At 65.6% G+C, this 9,965-nt stretch overlaps 5 protein-coding genes across 5 annotated transcripts in view; 2 read left to right on the forward strand and 3 right to left on the reverse strand.

Moving 5' to 3' along the window:
• EMIHUDRAFT_241540 (hypothetical protein) overlaps positions 1-444 on the reverse strand; it is a gene marked incomplete at both ends in the record, with an annotated part of 616 nt that extends 172 nt beyond the window's left edge. Inside the window, 2 exons of the mRNA XM_005773574.1 lie at positions 27-207; positions 281-444. Of these exons, the coding sequence (XP_005773631.1) occupies positions 27-207; positions 281-444 (345 nt within the window). The remainder of the gene's footprint in view (positions 1-26; positions 208-280) is intronic.
• Positions 445-3,705: 3,261 nt separating this feature from the next.
• EMIHUDRAFT_241542 (hypothetical protein) lies at positions 3,706-4,269 on the forward strand (the record flags this gene model as incomplete). The annotated part of the gene is made up of 1 exon (XM_005773575.1): positions 3,706-4,269. The coding sequence occupies one exon, from the start codon at positions 3,706-3,708 to the stop codon at positions 4,267-4,269; it is 564 nt and encodes a 187-aa protein (XP_005773632.1).
• A 288-nt stretch (positions 4,270-4,557) lies between these two features.
• Positions 4,558-5,627, reverse strand: EMIHUDRAFT_444559 (hypothetical protein). The gene has a single exon (XM_005773576.1). It carries the CDS (start codon positions 5,600-5,602, stop codon positions 4,745-4,747), a length of 858 nt encoding a protein of 285 aa, XP_005773633.1. The 5' UTR covers positions 5,603-5,627; the 3' UTR covers positions 4,558-4,744.
• Positions 5,628-6,135: 508 nt separating this feature from the next.
• Positions 6,136-7,146, forward strand: EMIHUDRAFT_75033 (hypothetical protein; the record flags this gene model as incomplete). The annotated part of the gene is made up of 1 exon (XM_005773577.1): positions 6,136-7,146. A coding segment is annotated over one exon (1,011 nt), but the record flags the coding sequence as incomplete, so codon positions are not given.
• A 1,700-nt stretch (positions 7,147-8,846) lies between these two features.
• On the reverse strand, positions 8,847-9,965 carry EMIHUDRAFT_458442 (hypothetical protein). Its single transcript, XM_005773578.1, has 4 exons — positions 9,861-9,965; positions 9,621-9,733; positions 9,341-9,421; positions 8,847-9,242 (listed from the first exon to the last, which is right to left on the reverse strand). Exons 1-4 carry the CDS (start codon positions 9,864-9,866, stop codon positions 9,035-9,037), a joined length of 408 nt encoding a protein of 135 aa, XP_005773635.1. The 5' UTR covers positions 9,867-9,965; the 3' UTR covers positions 8,847-9,034.

Here is a 9,965-nt window from a genome sequence, read left to right on the forward strand (position 1 = left end):
AGAGCATTGCCGTAGAGCTGTTTCACGTACGCCAGCCGGTCCTGCTCCACGCGTTCCTCGAATCCCTTGCACTCAGCCTCGAGCTCCGCGGTTTTCGCAGCCGCCTCCTGGGTCTGCTCTTTCAGGGCCTCGAGCACCAGCTGCTGCTCCTTCTCCGACCGTTTGTCAGCGGCGTGGAAGTGCGAGATCTGGGCCTCGATCTCCCTCCTTTCTGCGGCGGAGGGGCCTCTGGCGGTCAGTGCAGTGGCGTCAGATGCGCGGCGCCGGCCCACGCGTGCACGCGCCGTTCTCGAGCTGCCGGATGCGCCCGCCTGCGTCGTCGACGCGGCGGTGGGCGTGCTGCATGCGCTGCTGCTGCTCTTGGATCGCATGCTCGACTTGGCGGCTCATGTTTCCGAAGGACTCCAGCCGAAACGGCGACGGGGGGTCCATCTCCTGGATCATTTCTGGCTGTTGCTTGCGAGGGAGGGCGGGCTCGAGGCGAGTGGTGAGCCGGGGCCGCTGCGCCGTCTCCCTCTGAGGCGGGCGGAACCCCCCTCCCCTCCCCTCCTCCTCCCCCTCCCGCCCTCTCCCCTCTCCCCTCTCCCCTCTGCCCGCTCGCCCCACAGAAGAGCGTCCCAAGAGACCGTCCCGAGGACCGTCCCGAGACCGTCCCGAGGATGAGCACCTCACTTGGGTATCCGAGCTCGCAGCGTGCGGACCTCCTTATCTGATGAGTGCTGAGGGCGCACCTCGCCGCAGCAGCGAGACCCGGCCACCTTGAGACTGCGGGGGGACAGCCTGGCCCTCGCCCCACACGCCCAGAGGCGCCGCTCCAGCGCCTCCCCTGCTGCCCGCAGGCGGGCGGGCAGAGCCAGGCCAGTGAAAGAGAATTTTACAAACGCACTCCGTCGCACAACACTGGGCACGGGACTGGCGCGCACTGGCACTAACAACGGAACTCTCTCGGCACACGCATTATTCACACAACAGTCAAAGCGCGGAAGAGAAAGCGGAGACGCCACAAGAACACGACGCACTCTCTCACATGACAAGCGATCCCACGCACGATTGCGAATGTGACAAAACGGGACTACATGATTATACAGGAAGGGTGGAGGGGCCCGTCTGCAGAGCTAGGCGGCGCGGGCACCCCCCACTGGGGCCGAGGACAAGAAGCCGTTCGTCGCTCGGTCTCGGGAACCGTACCCATACTACTCAAAAGTACAATATACTACCACAAAGCACCACTAGCGATTTCGCGCGGAGGGCGTAGTGAAGCGCTGGGGCGCTCACTGTGTGTTATTCGGGTGGGGATCCATCAGTGGTAACCGGCTTTAGTCACAGATCCAAGCTCAGACGCCACACCAACACCACAAACACGCTCACTTCGCCGCTGCTGTAGAGGGCCCCCGGGGGCCCATACTACGTCGAAGTACGGACCCGATCTCGGCACTCACGGGCTGTCACGCGCCCGCGCGCGGCGCGGGCCGCACCACCCATGCCCCCGGGTCACCGACCCCGCCTCTCGGCCCTCTCGGCCCTCAGGAGCGTGCGGGAGACCGGCGAGGGGCGCGCCGCGCGCCGCCTGCAGAGCCGCCAGAGGCATTGTCGCCTCCGCTGGCGGGGTTCCCGCGCGCCCGCCCGCGCCCGGACCCGCGCCCGCTGCGTCCGCGGGCTCCGGATGCGCCGCCCTCCTTCTCCTTCTTCTCGATGGCAGTCCACGCGTGCTTGTCGACGGGTCGGCGGCGTGGTCGAGGGGAAGGTCGCCGGCGGCCGCAACTCCGCCGCCGTCGCTCCGCCGGCTCTGATCGAGTATCTGGCGTTGAGGGCGGCGGCGCAAAGCGGGTCTAACGCATCCATCACCACGAGCCTCGCGGCGGCGGTCGTGGCACACCTGGCGGCGGCTCTCGGGGCCGTCTCTACGGCGCTCGACGCCGTGTGAGGTCGCCGGCGGCCGCAACTCCGCCGCCGTCGCTCCGCCGGCTCTGACCGAGTATCGGGCGTTGAGGGCGGCGGCGCAAGCGGGTCTGGCGCATCCATCGCCACGAGCCTCGCGACCGCGGTCGTGGCACACCTGGCGGCGGCTCTCGGGGCCGTCTCTACGGCGCTCGACGCCGTGTGAGGTCGCCGGCGGCCGCAACTCTGCCGCCGTCGCTCCGCCGGCTCAACCGAGTATCGGGCGTTGAGGGCGGCGGCGCAAAGTGGGTCTGGTGCGCCACACGGCCACAACCCTTGCCACCGCCCTTGCCGCCGCCCTTGCCACCCTTTGCCGCCTTGCCTACGCCGCGGGCGGCGGTGGGAGCGGCCTGCTGGGCTAGCATGTTGTCCTTGCTGGGGACGGGCACGTGGAACAGAGGCCCGGCGGCGCGCGCAACACGGGGGGCAGAGAGGGACAAGGGCTGCGCACCACAGCGTCGCCGCCCTTCCTGTATAATCATGATAAAGGCCTTTATCACACGCACGATTCACACGACAGACAAGGACAGGCAAGGGCTTCCTTAGAAGCCGTCGCCCTCGCCATAAAGGAAGTCGTCCTCAGGCAGATGATCGAACCCGCCAACACCGTAGTGCTCGCCGACACAACCATCATCCCCATCATCCAACTCCCACCTCCTCCGCTCCCGCAGCGCCCCCCGCCGGCGTTCGTGGCAGGACTTCCTGCCCCCCCAGCCAGCGTTGCGCAGCAGCAACACCAGGTCCTCGCTGAGCAGCTGAAGCTGCCCAGCTTTGACCTCCTCCCTCCATCCCTCCCTCTCTCCCCAACGATGCCCCCAGCGCACGATCATCCCCCAGCGAAAGAGAAGATTACGACGCATGCCTCGCACAACTGGGCACGGGACTGGCGCGCACTGGCACTAACACAGATACACCGCGAAAGAGAACTTTACAACGGAACTCTCTCGGCACACGCATTATTCACACAACAGGCAAAGCGCGGAAGAGAAAGCGGAGACGCAACAAGAACACGACGCACTCTCTCTCTCACATGACAAGCGATCCCACCCACGATTGCGAATGTGGGGACTACATGATTACAGGAAGGGTGGAGGGGCCCGTCTGCAGAGCTCCCCCACTGGGGCCGAGGACAAGAAGCCGTTCGTCGCTTGCTTGTTCTTTTGCTTGTTGATCCAGTCGGAGGAGATTTTTTTGTTTGTCCAGTCGGTCGGTACGCTCCTTGCTTGCGCGCCTGCTTGTTGATGTTGGTCGGCGTCGCCCGCCACCGCCGCCTTGGAGATCTGCTGCGTGTGGTGGACGACGAGGGCTCGCCGACGCCGCCCCGTACACCGTCCGGTCCGTGTTGGTGCCCGCCGCCTCCTTGGCGAACACGTGGAGGAACTGCTTGGTGGGCGGCGCAATGCCTCCCAAAGTTTCCACGAGCACCAGCCGCGTTATGGCTTTCTTGACCCACAGTTTTGTTGTAAAATTCTTGACCCACTTCGCGTCGTAGTACTTCCCTCTCCCCTTCCAGCCCGTATCTGTCTTGACCCACCCTTTCCATACGCGTGCGAAAGAAATAAGAAAGAAAGAAAACAGACAACCCCAGGGAGAAATAGGTGCGAACCCGCGCGTCGGGAAAATTCTTCTTTTTCGGTCCTGCTCGATCGCGGCTAGGCGGTTCGGATGCGCGCTCGCACTCGGCAATCCTGGAGACGGCGCTCGTCGCAGCGCCGCTGCAGCGCCGCGCCCGCTGCCGCCGTCCAACTCGAGCCTCGCCGCCGCTGGATGGTCGTTCGCGACTTCATCTCCGAGGCGGAGCGGCTTGCGCTCCTCAAGAAGGCCAACACGCACCTGCAGCGAGGCGAGCTGCATCCAAACGCGTGCGGTCCCTGCCGCTACTACGCCAAGGCCGACGACGCGCCCGCACTCTACGTCGACGCGCTCCTCAAGGCGCTCACGCGCCGGGCTGAGCGTTGCCTCTGGCTTGAAGGCGTGCCTCCCGACCAGATCCTTGGCCGCGTCATCTCTCTCATCCAGCCGGGAGGCTTCATCCACCGGCACACCGACGCGTACGACCATGGCGTGCCGGGCAGCCGGCCGGAGCGACACCACCTCCGCTGCAATATTGTCGTGTCGCTGCAGCACCCCTCCGGCCGGCCCGTCATTGAGGGGGAGGCGCTCGAGGTGGGCGAGCGCGACATGTGGGTCTTCACCGCGTCGAGGCACATGCACCAAACGGCGCCGCTGCAGGGCGGAGACGCGCGCGTGGTCTACGGCTTCGGCTGGAGCGTGCCGAGCGACCACGCGCTGCGGCAGCCGCCCGAGCGCGCCGTGTGGGCCGAAGACTAGCACTACGAGGTGAGCAGGACCTCGACAGTTATAAGGTAAGGTAAGGTAAGGTAAACTTCTCCACACACACGAGGTGGTGGGGCAAGGGGGGGCAACCCTCGCATCTCCACGTATGACGACAGGAGCCCCCGCACGGCCACGGGCCACACGCGCCACGGCATTCAAAGTGCAAGGCCGCCAGTGGCAGTGCGCGTGGGTGAGCGGTGTGTGTGTGTGTGTGTGTGTGTGTGTGTGTGTGTGTGTGTGTGTGTGTGTGTGTGTGTGTGTGTGTGTGTGTGTGTGTGTGGTGACAGTTATCAGTTTTCAGTAGTGGGACAAAAACATACACGCACATGACGAAACGGCATCGATCACCTTGGTCCTTGACCGTTCACACCTCAAACAGGAAGCCGACCGGCGCACGCGGAGCTACGTAGCGACCCACCGCGAGACTTCTTGGTGCGCGAAACACTGGCGACGAACGCCTCCTCGCTCTCTAGCCACCGCCACCGCCATCGCCGCCGCCGCCGCCACCGCCACCGCCGCCGCCGCCGCCGCCCGGCATGGCGACCGCGGCCTTCAGCTTCTTGAGCGGCATCGGCTGGATCCACAGCCGTCCCGGGCCCGTCATCTCATTCAGGAAGAGGCCCTCGCCGCCGCAGCAGCACATGAGCAGGCCACCCGCGCGGCGGACTGACAGGTTGACCGAGGGCTCCCAGGCTAGGAGCGAGGAGGTGTCGATCACGTAGACCTCTCCTGGCGCGAGGCTCTTCTCAACGATCGCGCCGCCGCCGCAGAGGAAGGCCACGCCGTCGCCCGTCATGACATTGTAGAAAAGACCCTGCCCGCCGCAGCAAGCGGCGCCGACGGTGTCCGCGCGCTTGATGGAGAACTCGGTGGTGGTCGCGACAGAGGCGAACCACGCGCTCGCACTGAGGTGCAGCCCGTTGTAGTTGGACATGTCAAACGGGACAACCTTGGCTGGCCACGAGGGCGACGCTGCCATCGGGACGTCCTGGAACGTCTTGTTCTCAAACATCAGGCGAAACAACGAGCCGCCCGCGCAGCAGGCCCGCATGCACGCCTGGCCAAAGCCGCCGTCCGTGCCAATCTCGGGCATCAGTGACGCGTGCATGTGCACCATCTTGCCAGGTTCCATGCGCATCACCTGCCCCGGCCGCAGCATCACCTCCACCGACTGCGCCTCGTCGCCGAGGATCTGGTAGGTGACTCCGTTCTCGCTCACGGCAGTCTTTGGCTTGGTCGTGTAGACTAGACCCGAGAGGAGCGGGGTCCCGACCACGGGCTCGGCCGCATCGTCGGAGGGCAAGAGGGGCATCGCGGACAGGGCCATGTCGCCGAGGAGCTATGCTCTGGTGTCTTTTCTGGCCGCGTCAGAAAACCGCGCGGATTTCTTTTTATTTCTTTCTACTTTCTAATAAGCGACCAGCGTAACCGGAGCCGCCAGCGACCAGCACAAAGAAACGATATAAGCCAAGTGCCGCCGCTCCACCGCGGCGCCGCGGCTGCTCACTCTGTTTGTCCCTGGGGGGGTCGACGAGCCCCCCCCCCCCCCCCCCGGGGGGATCAGAAGTGATAAATTGATGCACTTGATGCAAGCAAGGAAGGAGCAAGGGTGCCATTGTGCGCTACTATCTACAAAAAAAGTTGTTTGTTTGTCTAAGTTGCCCAACAGCCCAAGTCTCAGACACTGAAGCCTAGCTAGCGGAGCTAGATCTGACGGTGGTCGGTGGTGAACACGGCTCTCATTCGCTCCTCCGCGCCCGTCACCGCTCACGTAGCGCTCCACGTCACCACGTGCCGTCCCGGCCGCCCGCGCTTAAACAGACATCGTTTCATCCGACGTTTCGGGCACCACGCGGCTGCATGCAGGCGGTCCGTGAGCGCTTGACGGTGGCGGTCCGCGCCCGTTCGGTGAGCAACCCGGACCACATTCAGATCCGCCCCGCGAGCAGCACCGTCCGGGTGGTGCTGCCGCCAGAGCTCGCGAGCGCAAGGTCCGACAACCAGAGGTCGTCGTGGGAGTGGACATACGATCACGTCTTTGGTGGCGAGTCGAGCCAGGAGAAGATCTTTGACGAGACCGTCGCACCGGTGGTGGACGCCGTGCTCCGCGGCTACAATGGCACGGTGCTCTGCTTTGGACAGACGGGAAGCGGCAAGACGTACACGCACACTGGCTCAATGAGTCAGTTTGCACAGCGCGGCGTCGCGCCTCGCGCCATCGCCCGCGTGTTCAGCCACGCAGCTAGCCAGCCCCAGTACGAAACCTTGGTGACCGCCTCGTACCTTGAGATCTACAACGACACCCTCGTCGACTTGCTGACGGAGCTTCCGGGGCCGGGGCCCGAATCGCTCTCGCTGGTCGATTGCGAGTCCAGCACAACTGTGCGCGGCCTCCGCGCCGTGGCGGTCGCGGACGAGGCGGCGGCGCTCGAAGTGCTCTTTACCGGTGAAAGACGGCGCTCTGTCTCCTGCCACCAGCTCAACGACCGCTCCTCGAGAGGGCACGCAGTCTTCACGTTGTCGATGGAGTTCCGCTCGCGCGTCGAGTCGAGCGGGCGCGTCACGCGCGCAAAGTTGGTCTTCGTCGACCTGGCCGGCTCCGAACGGCTGAAGAAGACACAGACGTCCGGCTGCCTGCGCGGGGAGTCGGTCTACATCAACCAGTCCCTCACCCACCTCGACCAAGTGGTCGTGGCGGCGGCCGTCTCGCGGGGCCACGTGCCTTACCGGAGGTCAAAGCTCACCCACCTTCTCAGGGACGCCATCGGCGGCAACTCAAAGACGCTGCTGATTGCAAACATGAGCGGCCAGGCGGCGCATCTCGAGGAGACCATCGCGACGCTCGAATTCGCCGCCCGCGCGCGCGCAGTCGTCAACAGCGCCTCGGTCGTGGAGGAGCTCGGGCCGGCGGCGCTGTTGCAAAAGTACCAGCGGGAGGTGTCGGACCTCAAGCGGGAGCTCGCGATGCGCGACTCCCTCGCGGACCGGCCCCGCGCATCGCACACGCCGCTGACCGCCACGCAGCGCACCGAGATGGAAGAGCGCGTCCGCGCCTACCTGGAGGGCCGCGGAGAGCTGCAAGCAAAGTCCATCCGCGACTTTGACGAGATGCTCCTCGCCGCACGCTCGCTCTACGGCGCGAGCTCGAGCCGGCTGGAGGAGTTGCAGCAGAAGCTGGCCGCCGACGGGTCGGCAGACCACGCGCCAGCCTCGGCCGAGCCGCAGGTCGAAGATCGCGCGGGGGTCGGCACGGACGACGGCAAGTTGGAGGCAGGAGGCGGCATCTCGGTCGGGCTCGCCCAGGACGACGCTGTGCCAGCCGGCGGCATCGTCGGCGTCCCACGGGAAGCCTTTGTGGCCGCCGGGGAGGCGCGAGCGTCGCTAGCGACGGACTCGCGCGAGCTGCAGGCTGGGTGGCAAGAGGAGCCGCCCGCCTTTGATTCTTACAAGGAGGGGCCGGGCCTGCTGGTCCAAGAGGCGCTTAGCGCGGCGAGGGAGGAGGTGCGCATCTTGAAGCGGCAGCACAGGTCCCTGGCGGCCGCAGTGAATGAGGCCAAGGCAGAGATCGATCGGTGCCGCGAGGGCAGCAAGGCGAAGGCGGAGGCGCGGACACGAGCCGGCGCGGCCTCGATCAGTGCAGATGGCACGCTCATAATCGACGAGGAGGAGTACGCCCTCCTCCAGCGCCTGCGCGAGGCGAAGGCGCGATACCGCGAACAGTACGAGAGGCTCACGGCGATGGCCACCCGCCTAAAGGCAAAGGCTGACGAGGAGACGGCTCTACGGCAGGAAGCGCTGGCGCGGTACGAGGGCTGGCGGGGCACGAGCTTGACCCAACCTCCAGAGACGGCGCCGGTGCCGGTCTCGAACGGTCTTGCAGCGGGCGACGAGGAGGCACTGTTCGAAAAACTGCAGCTGGAGCGGATCCTGGCGGAGGCTCCAGATTCGCTCGCTTTTGTGAGGGCGTCCAGAGCGGCGTCGTTGTCGCGGCCGGCGACGCGTGGCGGGGCCAGGCGATAGGGGGGTTGGATTAGCGTGGGGACCTGCGCGTCTGAGGTGTAAACACACTGTGCACATGACGACGCGGCTGCTTTTTTTCTTCTCGGCGGATTTACTCCGGTGCGCGCTCCGCGCGGTGGCCGGGGGGGGCGCGGGACCGCCAAGTTCGCGCCCGTGTTCCCATGTCGCATAAATATATGTGAGCCCGGCATGGGGGGAGCATCTCCCACTACCCACTTTTCCTACTTTCTACGCTACTACAAGTATTAAAATGTGCATGACTTTTAACATCTGCGGGTGAGGGCGCCCGAGCCCCGCTGCTATTCACTCAGCACATGTGCTTGACCGCTGCGGCGGCCCGGCGGTGCCGGTTCGCGGCGCGCAGGCGGCGGCGCGGCGGCCATGCCGGCCCGCGCCGCCCTCGCGGGCACGGGGGCGCGCTCCGCACGCTGCCCGAAGGCCCCGATACCCTTAAGCCCAGTGTCACTGTGATGTGTGTGCAGTAGTGTGGGCGGGGTGCGTGTGTGTGTGAGTGTGTGTGAAGATGTGAAGTGACAAGAGTGTATCGTGTTATGTCACCTTTTACCTTTTTTCCACTATAGAGGGTAGAGCAGCCCAGGCGGGCCAGACGACAGAGAGGCGGCGCCGCTCGGAGCTAAGCAGACCGGTGTACATGGACGCGGCGGTGGCTCAATCGCTCTGAGCGCACACAGCCGCGCCAGTGCCGCCCCCGTGAACTGCACGGTGCGCAGCCGCGGAGCTACGGCCCCTTGCGGTAGAAGAAGACCTCCTGCTGCTTAAAGTACCTGCGGTCCTCCTCGTCCACCAGAACCAGATTGAGGAAGTAGCGCACCGAGAATTTGTTGTTGACGTTGCGGAACGTGGGCGTCAGCTGGTCGAAGCCGGAAAGAAAGAGGCGGATCGGGATCGCCTCGCCGCGCACAGGTGCGCCGTCCATGATCTCATACCTGCAACGGGGCGCCAGACGCCAGTTGGGCACCAGAGGACGGAGGACCGAGGACGGAGGAGGAGGAGCGAGGCGCGAGGCGCGAGGCGGGCGCGGCACTTTGCGACGGTGTCCGACTCGGTGTAGGCGTTCGCGCCGACGCCCGACGACTCGCGCTTGATGATGGCGAGCTCCATGTGCCTGCAGCATCAAGGCATCCGTCAGCATGAAGGCGTCCGTCCGCCCCCTGGCGACTTTGGGCGCTGCGGCGGCGGCGGCGGCGGCGGCGGCGGCGACGGCGACGGCACGCGCGCGCGCGTGGCTGCCAGGCCAATCCGTGCGAGAGGAAGTGCGTCGGAAGTGTCTCGGAGGTGTCCGTCGGGAGGGTGCGTGGCAGCACTTGATCCGTATCCGCACGAGGAGGAAGAAGATTTTGCCGAGGACGACCTCGCGCAAGTGGTAGCGGGACTTGTTGTACTCAAACTCAATGTGCAGGCAGTCCTCAATCCCAACCTGCTCCAGGTCCAATTGTAACTGAGGAGAGATGAAAGCCCGCGCCCGGCCCGCGAGCCACGGGGATCGGCGGCGGCACGTGCTGCCGAGGCTGGGTGCGAGGCGCGCGAGCGACTCGCGGGCGCGCCTCCATCTTGATGGCGTTGTTGCTCTCCGACTCGTCCACGGGCGTGGTCGTGTACACGCGGAACGTCTCCTCGTGCACCGCCTTTGCGCCATACGCCTTAGCGAC

The sequence above is a fragment of the Emiliania huxleyi genome, assembly GCF_000372725.1.
Source record: "Emiliania huxleyi CCMP1516 unplaced genomic scaffold EMIHUscaffold_334, whole genome shotgun sequence".
Classification (NCBI taxonomy): domain Eukaryota; phylum Haptophyta; order Isochrysidales; family Noelaerhabdaceae; genus Emiliania; species Emiliania huxleyi.